Raw genomic sequence first — 18,622 nt, 5'->3', positions numbered from 1 at the left:
GCTTACAACTTTTACATTTAAATGTTCTTAAACTGTTTTATGCAAATTCATAAAATGAAATGTTTTCTCTTTGGTATCTAGAAACACCCCGATTTTTTTTTCTAAAGTTTAATTGGTTATTTCTGCTGCAAAATGTAGGAGACCACATTGGTAGCATATGGCATTTCAAAATGATACATTTGCATAAGTTTTGAAATTTTGTCCGATAGATTGAAAGATAAGCTATCAATAGCTATGGTTTACAACCTAACATTATAAAGTGATATTGTTTGAAGATTTAAGGTAGGAAAATCATGAAATGAAGTATTTAAATCAAAATTTTAGCTTTCATGTTTTACCTTAGAGGAATTTCCACTTCTTTTTACTGCTTTACATACTAACAGTTTCCATCTGAAGAGTGAAGTTTAGTTGACGGGATTATATGCACTGATGTTTGGGCCACTTCTCTCTTACTCCTGCCCCATGCTTTCAGAACAAAAAGGAAATGACTAGCTGTGCATGGATTGCATCCCCTCCATTGGTTAAAGTGTGTTTTACTAACTCCAGATGTTATGTAATTGTCGAAGTTTATGTGTCATACTCATGTTTAAATTTATACATTCACATTTATTTTTAAATTAATATTTAAAAACCGGAATAATACATTTTCATTAATTTGCCTTTATTTCTTCTACCTTATTTTGAAATAAAATAATTGTAGTTAACATTATAAAAACACAATATTCTGGTTTAACTAGAAAGGAGAAGAACCATGCAAAAATTTATTACATTGAGAAAATAGGATGGTAGTAAATGGGTTAGGTTGTATATATTTTTCTACTCCATCCAAGTACCTGACCATCATTTTCTATTAGATTGTAAATGCTCATAAAACATGGATATTCTGCTTCTTTTGTTAAGTTTTTTTTTTTTTTTTTTTTTTTTTTTTTGAGATGGAGTCTCGCTCTGTCGCCCAGGCTGGAGTACAGTGGCCGGATCTCAGCTTACTGCAAGCTCCGCCTCCCGGGTTCACGCCATTCCCCTGCCTCAGCCTCCCAAGTAGCTGGGACTACAGGCGCCCGCCACCTTGCCCGGCTAGTTTTTTGTATTTTTTAGTAGAGACGGGGTTTCACCATGTTAGCCAGGATGGTCTCGATCTCCTGACCTCGTGATCCACCCATCTCGGCCTCCCAAAGTGCTGGGATTACAGGCTTGAGCCACCACGCCCGGACTTCTTTTGTTAAGTTTTATAAAACTGATTATAGTGGGTGCTCAAAAAAGGAAACATTTTTGACTGGCTGACTCCAGTTTACATTTTTAAAATAGTGTTGCTAACCTCTTCGTACCAAAAATCTGAACAAATGAAACAAAAACAAACAAAACCTTTCTTCATTGTAACCTTAGAGCACATTAAAAGGGAATTGAGGCTGGTAAGGCATTAAATTCATGGGAAGAAAATGGAAAAGTGATGTAGGGTTATTGTCCTCTAAGACTCTAGGGAAATCTTTCTCTTTCAAGGTTAGTAGCATTTAATTTATGTACTTATGAAACGGTTAGAAGCCTTCATGCCAGCATCTCCTAGAACCCATGAAAGCCCAAATTTGAGTTCACTTGAATTATAGACAGTGAACCTTTTACTACTTCTTTGATTTTTGCTAAACAGGACCAGTACTTTCTGACAGATGAACAAGTGTTTTGCTGTGGGGAGCAACTAAAGAACATGATGAAACCTAAAATAATATATTCTCTTTTAAACCTTACCTATCTTTAGTATTCCTGAAGAACCCTTATCATTCCTAAAGGAAATTTGATAGATATCTTCCAAGCTCAATCTTACGTAGCAATTATGAACCATATTTTACCTTTTCTAGTGATTTTTCTTATCTGAATTTTATACCAAATTCGTATTAGGTGGTTAGCATAGCTAACCAGCAGCATGATCAAGATTACATTGATTTAAGTATTTGTCATCCAATTGAGTGAACATGTGCTTTTCAAAAGTTTCTGTGTCCTTCTTTTCTCTCTTTAGTGTAGACAACAGCTCTTTAGCCTACAGCTCTTTCCCCAAGAAAATACAATGTTCAGTAGTTATTAATACATTGAATAATACAAGGAATACTTAACTGTGGAAATACCATGATGAAATTTTAGGTAAAGAAGGATCTATAATTTGAAAATGAAGAAATGTTCTTAGTGCTACCAACTTATTGCTGAGGGGGCTAGTTATTTAAATGTTAGTTATTTGTTCTCAGTATTTCTGTTTATATCCAGCTCTTCATTTATTATTATTTTATTGAAATTTATGTTGCAGAGAGAGTTTTATTTTATCTTATTTTTTTAAAATGGGTTGTTTTTGAATTTTTGTAGAGCTCTTTTTCATGTATGGATTATATTTATTAAAAATAAATTGGCTGGGTGCGGTGGCTCCCGCCTGTAATCCTAGCACTTTAGGAGGCCGAGGTGAGTGGATTGCCTGAGCTCAGGAGTTCGAGACCAGCCTGGGGAACACGGTGAAACCCCATCTCTACTAAAATACAAAAAATTAGCCAAGAGTGGCGACGTGTGCCTGTAATCTCAGCTACTTGGGAGGCTGAGATAGGAGAATTGCTTGAACTGGGGAGGTGGAGGTTTCAGTGAGCTGAGATTGCACCATTGCACTCCAGCCTGGGTGACAGTGTGAGACTCTGTCTCAAAAAAAAAAAAAATTAAATAAATAAATAAAGTTAGTACTCAGGAGATCTATCAGCAGTATTGGAAAACTGAAAAGTCACCTATGTAGGTGTTAAGGTCCTCATTTCTCATCGACAAATGAAAACCAGTAAACTAGGACTATGGAAGTTCCGATGATATTTTTCCCATTCTCAAGGGTACTTATTTTAAATGGCTAACTATAAATAGTAAAGCCTGTGATGAAATCCTTGAAATTAACTTGCTGTCTTTTAAGAACAAATGAAACATTTCTCCCTTTCTACTCTTAACTGCTAAAAGGAAATGGATTCCTTCCTCAATAATAATTTTTGTGTTTTTTCTCTTTTTTAAACAGAGGTTTTAAAAGACTACATCAAGCCAGATGGGGAATATTTGGAATTGTTTGCTCGAAATTTACAGCCAGGTTGGACTAGTTGGGGCAATGAAGTTCTCAAATTTCAGCATGTGGATTATTTTATTGCTCTGGAGTCTGGAAGCTGACTATGATCTTGATTAAAGTAGTGGTTTCTTCATTGTTTCCTCACCACTTTTCCCTTCATTCTAACTCACTTTTAAAATTTTGTTACTAACCCATATTCTTAGAATATTAACAGGACTTGTTTTTTTCAGTAAGTGACCAGAAGTGACTAGCCTTCATGCAATTTTGAGATGAATTTTACTTGAGATGCACTAACATTCTATGTTATTCTAGACTATACAAATTAAGTGGTAAGCAGCTACAAAGATGGCAAGACCATGCTATTGAAAAAGTTCAGAAAACATACACCGTGGACCAGAGGTCTTAATCCTATCTATGAATGTGTTTTGTGTGGCCCATGTAGTGTTGTAAAAAACATTTAGAACCATTATTCTAAAAAATGGGGATATTTCACATTAAAGTTCAGATTTCTGCTTCTTTTTTAAACATCAGAGACTCTGGCTACACCGAGGCCTCTCTTCTTTCCTGGCATCAGTCTGCAGGACCTAGTGGTGGTGGCTCACTTGGAAGGAGCCTTGTGCTCTCCACTTTGCCACAGTACCACTGCCGCCGTACTGCTCACTTATGCCATCCACTTGGCCCTTGTATGACCTGAATTTGCAACCTCGATATACTATTACGTCCTGGAAAAAATATTCAAAGAACTGCCAAGTACTGCATTAGTATTCTGAGTTTATACAGCATTTTTGTAGGGTTTTCAATTGTATTCAAGGTCACTTTCTAAGCGCTTCTTGGTTTTGCTTTTCTAGAAGAAAATGAAAAGCTATTCCTTATAATAAACATGGCGGCAAGTAAACATTGTGATTGTGAAAAAAATATTATTTATAGATTTTCTACAAATTAATATTTGTCTACCAAGTAAAATATTTTGACTGAAATTATTCTTTGAAATGCATATTGATTCATGCGTATTTTAAAAAATTGAGGTATAATTTTCACAAAATTCTCCAATTTTCAGCGTCGAATTCAGTGAATTTTGAAAACAATATATATAATTGTGTGTCTGCCACAGTGATCGTAATACAGAACACTTTCTTCACCCTGAAAACGTCTCATTTTTTCTTTTGCAGTCAATCCCCTGCTCCTATCCTTGACCCCAGCAAACAGTGGTTTGCTTTCTATCATTAGTTCTGCTGTTTGAGAATTTCATATAAATGGAATCATCCTGCAATGTGTCATCTATTGTGCCTGACTTCTTTCACTTAGCATTTTGAGAAAAGCATTTATACTTGTCGACAAATATTTATCCACTAAGTAAAATGTTAGACTGAAATGATTCTTTGACAAGCTTGCCAATTTTACTGATTTTGTCAAAGAAAAATATGTTATTTTTGAAGTTTGTTCATCCTTTGAGCGTTGAGTGTAGTATCAGAGGCTTAATTTTGTGTTTATGGAGCTATTCTAACTTGTTATTTAGAAGGAAAAAGGTATTAAACGTGAAGCAAACTTCTCACGATCTCATTTGAATTCTTTCCAGCTTCTTTTAGTATTTATAGATTTTATATACTTTGTGGGAACATTTTATCCTCACCAAGTTTTTGGACTTTCATTTTTGCGTCATAAATACTGGTACTGAAAGGAAAAAGAGAGAGTCTTAATTCAATAGTCTGTTATTCACGTTGCAAGAGCTATAGTTTTAGCTCTGCTCCAAAGCTGTAAAACCTTTGGACCTTGTTTTAACACCAGTTTAATTATTGGACTCCTTTTTAAACAAAGGATGAGTCTGCAAATTTTAACAATAACACACCTTATGAGAACAAAAATGAAGGAGTATGAACATCAAACTTTGACTTCATTACGACAGTTGGTTTAGCCAGCTGACCTGTTGGACTTACATATTTTAGAGCATTTTCATTCAGAGCTTCCTATATTATTTTTATAACTTGTAAGAATTTTGTGGGTTTTTTTTTCTATCACATTCTTTTCATAGGCTTAAAGTCTTTTAGGACTCTCGGTAATAATGCTTAGGCAAAGCGGTGCAGCTAACATTTGTTGAGTAGTATATGTTACTCTGTGCTATGCTTTTTACTTACTGCATTTAATCCTTGCATAACCCTGAGAGATAGATACAACCTTCATTTAATAGTTGAGAAAGCTGAAGCCCAGGGGACTATTTTGTCTGTAAACACACAACAAGTTTCGAAACTAGGATGCAGTTTCCTGACTCCATAGCCCATGCTGTATTTTATGTAAAAACATGGAAAACAGAGCAAATGACTAAGGATCTCTCAAGTGATAGGATTACACTCTAGCTTTCCCCATCGAGCTCTTTTGCCTTTACGTGCTTAACTGCTAATACCACTCAAGAAACTGGGGGAATTGTGCCTCATAACGTCATATCCTTGGAATTCTTGGCCTTTCTCTGACACTCTTTCACCCTTCTACATGAGATCCAGTAGAGTAAAATCACAACACAAAACACACAAAAGCACAACTACTCTTGGAAACAGATTCTCTTTAAAAAACTTGATCCTTTTTATCATTTGTCCTCCTTTCTTCCTTAGCCTTTATTTGTGTCCTCTAGTCAAAGTGTGACCCAGTTTTTCTTTTCTCTTGGCCGCTGTAGACACAGGGTCTTTTTTGTACCTAAATCAGTACGTTCAGTGTGGCACAGTCAGTGTAATCTAAAGCCAACTTGTGTAGGTTTGAACCCAACTGACTTTTGACTTTGAGCAAGTTAATTAAATCTTTAGGCCTTGGTGTCCATTCATGCATATAGGCAATAATAATACTACCTCATAGAGTTATGAGGATTAAATGAGTTAATACATGCAAGGCACTTGTAATAGTGCTTGGAATATTTTAAGCACTCCAAAAATGTGACACTTTTTTTTTTTTAATTTCAGGTCAAAAAGTTCTTATCACAGTCTGGACTGTCATTCAGGGAACACACTGGAAATTAAATGTTAATTCCATCCCTTTGCCCGAGCATATTAAACTGCCCATACAGTTTTTCTGTCTAAACATCCTTTTTTTCTTACTCTGTTTCTTGTTTGTAACCTGCACCTGATTTCATACACGAGGTAGCTGTGAAATCTCCTCTCCCATTGTGGTCCTGCCTGAGAAACAAATTAAAACAAGGGCCACATGTGGCTTTGGGCTTCATGTTTTGATTGCCTCCTGCCATACTGACTAAGCTGTGTGGCTACTCTACATTGCTCTTTGTTGAATTCCACAGGTGCTAAATAGGTCGCCTTTTAGCGACGATGTTTCTTCCATGTTCAGAGACTTTGGGCCCATGCCACATAAATTTGGTTCAAAATAGATGTGTTACGCTTTGCTGCAGGTGTTAGGAAGTTGATCTTTATGTGCCACCCAGGGAATTTTCCAGTTGATAAGGCACAGACCAAGTAAAGAAGGCCTATTTCTGCAGATGGTCTGAAAGGCACCAATGGGATAGGTTTCTTCTCTTGAATGCCAACCTTTGAGAGGCCAACATCACCATGGGCTAGTGGCCTTAAGCCTAGTCCATGACACTGGGGATACAGGTCTGGATCTAGATCTGGGTATAGCTTTAGTTCTGCCTTTGCTCTGTCCTTGCAGGAGGCTCTCTTTACCTTGTCCTGTTCTAGTCCTCTAAATACTATGATGCAAACTCATTCTCACAAGAGAATCATTGGCTCCCAAATCTTACCGTCTCAGACTTACTACCCAAGAGACACATATCTTTTGAGCATTTTTATGTATTCAGCTTCAGGCAGATGCTGGCTTTTCTCCTGATATGATTGAGAGGATTATAATCACTTCAGAGGACCTTCCCTTCCCTGAAGATGCTGTCCGATTTACCTCATTTGATTCATGTCTTGCACCATTGGCCTACCATACCTTGGTAAGCACCACAGCACTGTTGGCACTGTTCTGTGGTTATTAGAGTTCTTTTGCTTCAATTGTTTCACTTTATCTTCCAAACAATCTTACAAAGGTATAGGTATAATGAGGGAATAGGTTCGTAGAGGCTACTCATAAGGTTAATAACCAAGACTTGAATTCTATTCTGGTTCCTAAACTAAGGGACTTTTTGTTGCATCATGTTTGCTAATGAACTTCAGATTTTTTTTTTTTTTTTTTTTTTTTTTGAGACGGAGTCTCGCTCTGTCGCCCAGGCTGGACTGCAGTGGCTGGATCTCAGCTCACTGCAAGCTCCGCCTCCCGGGTTTACGCCATTCTCCTGCCTCAGCCTCCCGAGTAGCTGGGACTACAGGCGCCCGCAATCACGCCTGGCTAGTTTTTTTTTTTTTGTATTTTTTAGTAGAGACGGGGTTTCACCGTGTTAGCCAGGATGGTCTCGATCTCCTGACCTCGTGATCCGCCCGTCTTGGCCTCCCAAAGTGCTGGGATTACAGGCTTGAGCCACCGTGCCCGGCCTGAACTTCAGTTCTTAATAGTAGGTCCATCAACTACTAATCAGAGGTTCATTGTATGGCCTGGGGCAAATGTAGAATGGTTCATATGTAATCACCCAAACATACCTTTCTCAATATACCACATCATCATTCTTGTGTTATTAACATAGTATTTTTTGTTGGAGATTTTAGTGACATTGGTTGAACTGACAGCCTCAGTCAACTCAGAATCACTCAGAATCTGACATAACCCTTTGACATAAGCCATAAGCATTTTAACCATGCCATTGTATTTTAACAGCTCAATCAGATGAGCCATTTTAAGCTCACATTTTAAGGAAGCTCTTCTGCAAAATATTCCACTGGATTTGAGGCTGTATGGGTAGTTAGAAAAGGGAATATGTAACGCAAGTACAAGTGCAGATAATTTATGGTGATCTGATACCAGTGTTTGGATATATGGGCCAACTCATAACTCCAGACGGGATCTTGATTAAATTCACAGCTCTATTGACCAGTCTGCACCAGGTTGAAAGTAAGTCAGAACTACCATGATAACTTCACAACCAACTTTTTCCCCCTAAATATTCCTAGGGGGTTAACCTAGACCTCCTGGGACTTCTGTGAACTTGACTGGGACCTCTTAGATTTTTCAGTATCCATCCAAGTCCCTGGAGCCATATACAAACACATTGATACCTAGTAGTGGAGAGCATCAGGGAAACTAATTTATTTTCTCAGATGAAATGTTGGCCTGGTTGTCAGGTAGCTGACAATGGGAAACTTTTGGACGATGGGTTAGGCAAACAGAGTGGTTGCAGTATTAAAACTGTTTTTAGTCAATATCATTAAAGAAAAACATGGTTCCCCACCTGCTTTTAAATTGCTTCTCCCAACACTGTCCACATGTACCCTGAATGTTAATCAGACTGGACTATATGCTGTTACCTGATTGAGGCCTCTGCTTTTGCTCATGGTACTTTCTCTGCCAGGAAAAAACTAGCTAGACTTTAAGATCAGCTAGATCTACATGTTGAGTCTTGATGTATTTAGCTTCTGAGTGACTTTCAGCAATTAAACTATATTATCTTGAACTTCCTTTTTCTAAGGAATAAGAAGGCTAATCTTTGGGCCTTATAGAATTATTTTGAGGATGAAATGAAATAACTGAACGTGATTAGCATAGGACCTAATAACCTAGCAGGTATTCCGTATTTGCTCGTTTGAAAAAAAATTACAGTCTTCCTGGCAACACCTCTAATTTCATGACCCACTTAAAAAAAAACCCTTATTTTGGACTAGTTTTAGGCTTATGGAAAATATGCAAAAGTACCAAAGCGTTTCTAAATTATTTTTCACCTCTGTAACCTCTGTGAAACCTCCTATTTTATAGTCAGAGGTAATTATTATCGAAGTGAGCATTTTGCATGCTTCTTTTAGAACACGTAGAACAAATTTGTATCTATATCATTGATATCTATATCTATACCTCTCTCTTCATTTCCCTCTCCTCCCTCCTCTCCCCCCTTCTTCCCTCCCTCCCTCCCTCCCTTGCTCCATCCCTCCCTTCTTTCTTTCTTCCCTTTTTCCTCCCTTAATAAATTATTGGAGGTAGGACTAATTATTATTTTTTCTTTATTCCAACAAAGAGTAGCAGAATATGCACCCCAAAATGTGCCACTTTGGTGTGAGGATTATTTTGAACTAAAGGCAATTGAGAAGAAGTAGATACAAGAAAATCTCTCTGTCCCCCCACCACCCATTTGCCTAAAAGCAAGACAAAAATTGACAAGGGTGTCCCTTCCCTCTCTACAAGGAAGGACAAATGTTAATCACCAGACTGTAGACCCTTAGCCCAGAGACAGCACAGAGGAATCTCTATGATAAACTTTACTAACTAGCTGGTTATTTTTACAGTTTTCCTTTTTTAAATTGACAGATAACATTGTACATTTTTATCCTTTTGCCATAAAAATGATAACTATATGAGGTACTGCATTTTTTAAAATTAGCTAGATTTAACCATTCTGCCTTTACCATTAGTTTCCCATTTATTTGCCTTTCAAGTTTCCTGCCTTGTGAGTCTCAAGGTCCTTTTCCTTTGTCTTTTCACTTGTCTAAAAATGTATTATTCTTTGTTGAAGATGCTGATATGGTTTGGCTCTGTGTCCTCATCCAAATCTCACCTTGAATTGTAAACCCCATAATCCCCATAGGTCAAGGGTGGGACCAGGTAGAGGTAATTGAATCATGAGGGTGGTATCTCCCGTGCTGTTCTCATGATAATGAGCGAGTCTCATGCGATCTGATGGTTTTATAAGCCTGGCATTTCCCCTGCTTGTACTCATTCTCTCTCCTGCTGCCCTGTGAAGAGGTGCTGTCCACCATGATTGTACTGAGAGGCCTCCCCAGCCATGTGGAACTATGAGTCAATTAAACCTCTTTTCTTTATAAATTTCCCAGTCTCAGGTATTTCTTCCTAGCAGTGTGAGAATGGGCTAATACAGATGCTGTATAAGCCAGGGTTCTAAGCCACCTCTTTGAGGATTACTAATTCCCTGGGTATCTCCCATGTATATGACATATACATGTTAATAAGCTTCTGTTTGTTTTTTGTCTTTCGTTACGGGGTCCCAGCCAAGAACTTAGAAAGTTTGAGGGAAAATTACATTTTCCTGCCCTACACCAACATACCTGGAACTGCCAATATTTTATCAATGAATGAACTGATTCTTGGCCTTCAAGTATCTTAGAATTTAATTGAATATACAAGGTTCCTGTAAGAAACAAGTAACAAGCCATGGAATACAGTCAAACACTAAGAGTTGTGAAACAGATGGAAAGCGATGCAGAAGTTTAGAGAAGCAGATCACTTAGAGATTGTTAAGCAGTATGAGAAAAGGAGAGTGGGAACTGTGTCCTGATTAAATTTTCGTTTATTTCCTAACTGTAGGTAGTAGCCATATTGTTGTTACTAGACAGTAGGCAGCTAAAATATGCTGGTTCAGAAAAGTTACAAAGGAAGAATTTTGTTCTGTAAAAAATTTGTTTCCTGGCTGGGCATGGTGGCTCACGCCTGTAATCCCAGCACTTTGGGAGGCCGAGGTGGGTGGATCACCTGAGGTCAGGAGTTCAAGACCAGCCCGGCCAACATGGCGAAACCCTGTCTCTACTAAAAAAAATACAAAAATTAGCTGGGCATGGTGGTGCGTGCCTGTAATCCCAGCTACTAGGGGGGCTGAGGCAGGAGGATTGCTTGAATCTGGGAGGCGGAGGTTGCAGCGAGCAGAGACTGTGCCACTGCACTCCAGTCTGGGTAACAGAGCGAGACTCCAACTCAAAAAAAAAAAATTGTTTGCTGGAAATTTAGAAGGTATTAATGCATACAGTTTATTTTGTCAATATAACAGAACTAGGGATGAAATTAAGTGAGGATTTTTTTTTTTTTTAAATTTATTTATTATTATTATACTTTAAGTTGTAGGGTACATGTGCATAACGTGCAGGTTTGTTACATATGTATACTTGTGCCTTGTTGGTGTGCTGCACCCATCAACTCGTCATTTACATCAGGTATAACTCCCAATGCAATCCCTCCCCCCTCCCCCCCTCCCCCCCCCCCTCCCCATGATAGGCCCCGGTGTGTGATGTTCCCCTTCCTGAGTCCAAGTGATCTCATTGTTCAGTTCCCACCTATGAGTGAGAACATGCGGTGTTTGGTTTTCTGTTCTTGTGATAGTTTGCTAAAAAATGAGACACATGCAAAAATGCTCATCATCACTGGCCATCAGAGAAATGCAAATCAAAACCACAATGAGATACCATCTCACACCAGTTAGAATGGCGATCATTAAAAAGTCAGGAAACAACAGGTGCTGGAGAGGATGTGGAGAAATAGGAACACTTTTACACTGTTGGTGGGATTGTAAACTAGTTCAACCATTATGGAAAACAGTATGGCGATTCCTCAAGGATCTAGAACTAGATGTACCATATGACCCAGCCATCCCATTACTGGGTATATACCCAAAGGATTGTAAATTATGCTGCTATAAAGACACATGCACACGTATGTTTATTGCGGCACTATTCACAATAGCAAAGACTTGGAATCAACCCAAATGTCCATCAGTGACAGATTGGATTAAGAAAATGTGGCACATATACACCATGGAATACTATGCAGCCATCAAAAAGGATGAGTTTGTGTCCTTTGTAGGGACATGGATGCAGCTGGAAACCATCATTCTTAGCAAACTATCACAAGAGGATTTTTTTTTTAACCTGCTTGTCTGCATTCTCCACTTTTTGAATGAAACTGATATTTGGGTTTCTTCTCTACAGTCATCTAGGAGGCTTATTTTTTATTATTTTTACAGAGGTATAATTGATATATAAGAAGTTGCACATATTTAAAATGTACAGTTCACTGAGTTTTTACTTAGGTGTATACCTTGTGAAACCACCATCACAAACAAAATAAACATCACCACTCAAAATTTTCTGATGATCTTTTATAATCCATCTCTCCCTAATTGCCCTTCCCCATCCCATCTCTAGGAAATTACTGATCTGCTTTCTGTACTAGAGTTTTGTGCATTTTCTAGGATTTTACATAGATGAAATTATATGGCATGCACTGTTTTTTGGGGCCTAACTTACAATTAGCATAATTATTTTGAGATCTTCTGTTTCATGTATCAGTAATTCATCCCTCTTTATTGCTGAGTACTATTCAATTGTATGGATGTGTCACATTTAATCTATTCATGTAGTACTCTTCTACTGCTGATATAACAAGTTACCACAATCATAATGGCTTAAAACAGCACCCATTAGTAGCTCACAGTTTTTAGGTCAGAAGTCCTGGGCAGTCTGGGCTGAGTTTTACTTCTTAGGATCTCACAAGGCCAAAGGTAAGGCATTGGGTGGGCTGGGCTCTTAAGTGGAGGCTCTGGGGAAGAATCTGTTTTCATGCTCATTCACATTGATAGCAGAATTCAGTTCTGTGTGGTCGCAGGACTGAGGTGCCCAGTTCCTTCTGGCTGTTGACTGGGAGTCACTCTCAGCTCCTAGAGGCTGCTCTCCAGTCCTTGCCCGTGGTGCTCTCCATCATCACAGCCTCAATAGCACTACTCGAGTCCTTATCCTTTGAATTTCTCTGACTTCCCCTTATGTAACAATCTAGAGAAAACTCTCTACTTTTAGAGTTTTTTGATTAGATTGGGCCCACCTGAATAATCGCTCTTTTCTAATATAATGTAACATAATCACAGGAGTGATATTTCATCGTATTTACAGGTTCCAAACACATTTATCAGGGAGAGGATTATACAAACATGAAGGACACTGGGAGCCATTCTTAGAATTTTACCTACCACTGCCTCATGTCTGGCTGCCAGTAATCCATGTTCATCTCACACATGCAATACATTCAGTTTTCCCAAGGTTCTCAAGGGTATCATTCCTGCCATTACAGCATCAGTTCAAAATTCAGAATCTCATCAGCTCAAAAGTCCCAAATCTCATCATCTAAATCACCTAAGTTAGGTGAGAACAGAGGGTTCTGGTGTAATCCATTAAGTATAGCTCCTGGGAAAAATTCCTCTCCATTTGCAAGTGGTACCTGCCCCCAACATTCCTAAAATAACAATAGTAGGATAGGCATAGGATAAAAATTACAGCCATACCAATTAAAAAAGAGAAAATGGATGAAAAAAGCCTCACTGGTTTGAAGCAATTTTTAAATCCAGCCAGGTAACTCCAGGCAGAATTCCTTGATTAGATTTCAAGGCCTGGCAATAATCCATGACTCTTAGTTCTGCCCTTTGGTCTCTTGGCTTTATCTTTTGAACTCTTGGTTCAACCCTCTGGATGTTTGGTTCCATCCTCTGAGATATCCTTCCTTTTCTATGAAAGACAGCACGTGCTTGCATCTGAGTTCTTTTTTCAACCTGCTTCCTGTATGTAGAGTTTTGGGGATCTGACAGCCTTCTTTTCGTCTTGTACTTTCTGTCCCTTTTAGGCCAAGTTTTCTGCTGTTCTGCAATTCTCAAGGACCTTGTGGATCTTGCTTGGAATTCATTGGGATTCACATAATCAGACTAGAGCCGAATCCACAGATCTTTTCAAGATAATCCCTCTGTTCTTTGGGCTTCTGCTGAGATGGCTGAGGGCCAGTGCTCTTAAATTTCCTATAGGTGCTCTGTATTGATTGAGCAGATTTATTAGGAACACTTTTAATCTCTTGGAAGGACATTCTGTGTGGCTGAACACTCTGACCCTTTGGTTTTCCAAGGTGTCAGCGAAGGGTTGTACAGTCACATGGGGGACGAGGCTGGCTCTGTCCCCCAGGCTGGAGTGCAGTGGCGCGATCTCGGCTCACTGCAAGCTCCGCCTCCCGGGTTCAGGCCATTGTCCTGCCTCAGACTCCTGAGTAGCTGGGACTACAGGCGCTCGCCACCGCGCCCAGCTAATTTTTTGTATTATTATTTTTAGTAGAGACGGGATTTCACCATGTTAGCCAGCATGGTCTCCATCTCCCAACGTCGTGACCTGCCCGCCTCAGCCTCCCACAGTGCTGGGATCACAGGCGTGAACCACCGTGCCCGACCCATTCACAGAATAAATATTTTAATTTCAATGAAGTCCAATTCATAAATTTTTCCTTTTATTGATTATATTTTTGGTGTTAAGTCTAAGAACTCTTTGCCCATCCCTAGGTCATGAATATTTTCTCCTATTTTATAAAAACGTTTCATGTTTTGTATTTAAGTCCATAATAGTTTTGATTTTTTTTGTATGAGGTGTGAGGTTTAAGTCTAGGTTTTCTTGTTTTTGTTTGTTTGTTTGTTTTGAGATGGAGTTTCGCTCTTGTAGCCCAGGCTGGAGTGCAATGGCACAATCTCAGCTCACCACAACCTCCACCTCCCAGGTTCAAGCGATTCTCCTGCCTCAACTTCCCGAGTAGCTGGATTACAGGCATGCACCACCATGCCTGGCTAATTTTGTGTTTTTAGTAGAGATGAGGTTTCTCCATGTTGGTAAGGCTGGTCTCGAACTCCCGACCTCAGGTGATCCGCCTGCCTTGGCCACCCAAAGTGCTGGGATTACAGGTGTGAGCCACCGTGCCCAGCCTCATTTTCTTATTTTCTATGAGTCCTTTAGCTCTTGCATTTTGTCGTCACTTCGTTCTTTCTCATTTGCCATACCATCTCAATGACCTTTTCCTTTTTTGAGTGCCTTAGATTGATGGAAACTTTAAAGACAGTATATTCTAAATTGAAGAAAACCTTTTAAATTGAAAAATTGGAGCAGACGTATGAGCATAGGGAACTTCAGTGCTGAAAATGAGATTCTGATTCACCTGAGTGGATTAGCTTTGCTTTTGCATTATCTGCAATGACATGTAAATTAATAATTTTACATTGATATGAGAATTGAAATTGATTGTCTTGAGGCCAAAATATTGATGATAGATAAAAAAAAATTCCTGTGTTTCAGTCTTCAACTTGATTAAGATCACCAGGATTATTGATTATACGCCTATATATTTGAAGGCTATTCTTTCTTTTTTTTTTTTTTAGTTTTTTATATTTATTTTAGTTTTTTAAGTTCTGGGGTACATGTGCAGGATGTCCAGGTTTGTCACATAGGTAAACATGTGCCATGGTGGTTTGCTGTACCTATTAACCCATCACCTAGGTATGAAGCCCAGCATGCATTAGCTCTTTTCCCTAATTCTCTCCCCCTGCATTCCCTCCCATAGCAGGTCCCAGTGTGTGTTGTTCCCTTCCCTGTGTCCATGTGTTTTCATTGTTCAGCTCCCACTTATAAGTGAGAACATGTGGTGTTTGTTTTTCTGTTCCTGCACTGGTTTGCTGAAGATAATGGCTTCCAGTGAGGGCTTTTCTTTGGAATTTACTGATAAGCAGTTCTTGACTGAGTTTGGGAGGTCTTTAACGCAAGTTAAGGATAATGACAATGACAAAGTCAGTACTATCAGCTGTCATGTGTCACACACTGATTAAGAACTTTTATTCAGGAAATAATTTAATCTTTGTAACATTTGTGAAGCAATGTTGTTAGCCTGCTTTACAGAGGTAACAAGAAATTAAATGACTTGCCCAAGGCCACAGTTGAGATTTTGGTTAAATTTCAAGCATAAATTTAAATCTCTTTTAAAATTCATTGAGACTTATTTTATCACCCAGCATATGGTTTATTTTGGTGAATATTTCATATGTATTTAGAAAAATAGTATTCTGCTGTTGTTAGTTGGAATGTTCTATAAACGTCTAATAGGTAAAATTGGTTTTTACCTATTAGTAATGGTGTCCAAATCGGCTTTATGGGACATTAAAAAGATTTTGGGAGATGGAAAGCCAGAAGAGGCTACAATTAAGTTATTGACTCGATTGTGTCAGCTGAGGAGTAATAGGGCAAACACAGTTGTTGCATGCCTTATTTTGGGAGATTAATTCGGTAGTGTTTGCTGCGTTATACTGTGTAACAGTAAACCACTTCAAAATCTCAGTGGTTTACATTAACATGATTTATTTCTCACTCTATATGTTTGTAGTTGCAGGTTGGCTGGCATGGTTCTGCTTCAGATCACAGGTCAGATTCAGACACTATGTACATCTTCTCATTCAGTGTCTCAGGCCAGAGGAACAGCCTTGAATAGGACATGACTTTCTCATGGCAGAAGGCACGGGAGTAAGAGCCCAGCTGAACTCATACTTACCCCTTCCTCCCTCCTGGAGAAAAGAAGCTTGATCTAGAATGAAATCCTCAGGTCCATATATCCAGATCATGGGGTGGAGCCTGGCATAAAGGGGAAAGTTTCAGGGGGAAGTATGAAGAAGCTAAAAGTGCTTTTCTTCACATGTTACTTTTTGGGGGTGGCCATTTACTTTTGGATCTCTTCCTTTCTCTTTATCCTTCTCTTTCTTTCTGTTCCCCTCTTGTCTCTTCTCTCCAATGGCTGGAAAGAAGGGCCCAGGGGTACCTCTTTCACTTGGGAGGGTGCCTAGGAAAGCCCAGCAGGCAATATGGCAGGGCCCAGAGGACACATGGACAGTCCAGCCCAAGCCTAACTCTAGACAAAGTGATCTTTGCATTACACTTGATCTGTCCAAGCTTACAACAGATGAGGTTCTAAAACTCACTCTTGGACCTATGATGGAGGTGGGCAGTCCATGGAGGAATCAGGGCCTTGAGACTCTGTCAACCTTTCCATATGTTAAGACTGAGAAATATACTATATTTGGCATTATATCACACTAGGATTTTAAACATATTGATAGGACAGATGGTTTATTGTCTCTGAGGACACATGTTCTATTGTAAGCTTGGTACTCTAAAAGCTTTTAATTTCAGAAAATATGTTTGCTCTCTTGAAATTTCTGAAAGTTATTAAGTAAAAGAACATAGAGAAAAAACTCTCAAAGTCAAGCATTTTGATTATGCTTATACACAACATGTCTCAAGGTTGTTCTATTCTGTTACACACAATGGGATAGCTGAGCTCATGCAGTTTTCAGCCTCCTCCCTGACTCTTCCCTTTTGGATCTTTAGCTCCTAGCACCTTGCTTTATGCATGGTAGGAGCTTGAGAAAGATGTGTTTCATGTTGGATTGGAAATGTTTGTATTAAAGTTGAAGGTTAATGTAGGGAAGGGAGGTTTTTGATGGAGTGAGTGGAAATTTTCGTTGCCAGACATAATGCATTAGTGTGTTTGTAAAGTTGTGCAGTTTACAAAGGACTGCTACATGCAGTATCTTATTTGTCCTCACAACTCTGTGGGGCAGACATTATTTACATTATTATACATCCCTCTTTTACAAATGAGGCCCGGAGAGGTTAAGTGACTTGTCTACCGTTTTACCCACAGTGACAGGTCTCAAACCCTCTTCTCCTTTCTCCCAAATGGAAGTAAGAGTTTTCCAGAAGGTAGGGATTAATAGCGGATTCAGACCTGTAGAAATATTTAAGAAGATGTAATATTGCAATAATGTTCATAACTTTCCTAAGAAACAGGCATGTCAGTGGAATAGAAAGATTGGAAGACAGTTGGCCGGGCACGGTGGCTCACGCCTGTAATCCCAGCACTTTTGGAGGCCAAGGCAGGCGGATCATGAGATCAGGAGATCGAGACCATCTTGGCCAACATGCTGAAACCCTGTCTCTACTAAAAATACAATAATTAGCCAGATGTGGTAGTGCGTGCCTGTAGTCCCAGCTACTCGGGAGGCTGAGGCAGGAGAGTCACTTGAACTCGGGAGGCAGAGGTTGCAGTGAGCCGAGATCACGCCACTGCACTCCAGCCTGGCGACAGAGCGAGACTCCATCTCAAAAAATAAAAAAAATACAAAAAAGGAAGATTGGAAGACAGTTAAAGATAGGCTGGTTCCTAAAAGAGTAGACACTCATGCTTTCTTCATAGGGGGAAATCTTTTCTTAAGTAGAATGATTTTCTTCCATATTTATTAACTAGAGAAAGTGAATGATTTTAATAACTCCACAAGCTATTCTATAATATTAGCTCAGTTGTAAATGTATGGTTTTCAAATAATTTAGAGTTGCTAAAGTGGTACAACTTATAATACTAAGAGAACATTGTCAATTCTTTTGCACATAGAAATAATTATTTTCTGGAGTGTTTAAAGACTACAAATCTGTGCCCTGATTCTCTAAAGTATTCATAAGCATTTTATAAAAGACATATATTGGTAAGAATTGCTATTATGCAACATTTATTTTAATTAGGATTTTACTGAATTTCTTATATCATTCAGGCTTTTCATGTCATTTTTTTCAGTGTTCCATAGTTTAATGATGGAATACCTGTGGAAATAAATGTTTTAGAAAACTTACTACTATAAATATCAAGACGATTTTTTTTTTTTTTTTGAGACAGGGTCTTGCTCTGTTGCCCAAGTGGGAGTGCATTGGGGGTGATATGGCTCACTGCAGATTCAACCTCCCAGGCTTAAGGAACCCTCCCACCTCTCAGTCTCCCAAGTAGCTGGGGCTACAGGTGCAGGGCACCACACACCACACATGGCTAATTTTTGTATTTTTGTAGAGAATCAGTCTCACCATGTTACCC

General features: G+C 38.9%; 1 protein-coding gene across 7 annotated transcripts in view; it reads left to right on the top strand.

The window, feature by feature from the left end:
• Nucleotides 1-18,622, top strand: part of LOC105478808 (methyltransferase 4, N6-adenosine) — a 129,542-nt gene that overhangs the window by 28,189 nt on the left and 82,731 nt on the right. For 2 of the 7 annotated variants that reach the window (XM_024791935.2, XM_011736435.3), the window contains one exon: nucleotides 3,023-4,616. The exons of 4 other annotated variants lie outside the window; for them this stretch is intronic. In XM_024791935.2, coding sequence (XP_024647703.2) covers nucleotides 3,023-3,101 — 79 coding nt within the window. In that variant the 3' untranslated portion in view covers nucleotides 3,102-4,616. Of the gene's footprint in view, nucleotides 1-3,022; nucleotides 4,617-6,857; nucleotides 6,996-18,622 lie in introns of those variants that run through there. One more of the 7 variants, XR_011617060.1, reaches the window with a different exon arrangement.

Source organism: Macaca nemestrina, chromosome 19 (assembly GCF_043159975.1).
Source record: "Macaca nemestrina isolate mMacNem1 chromosome 19, mMacNem.hap1, whole genome shotgun sequence".
Lineage (NCBI taxonomy): Eukaryota > Metazoa > Chordata > Mammalia > Primates > Cercopithecidae > Macaca > Macaca nemestrina.
The sequence above is the reverse complement of the archived record's forward strand: the minus strand, read 5'-3'. Positions and strand labels throughout refer to the sequence as shown.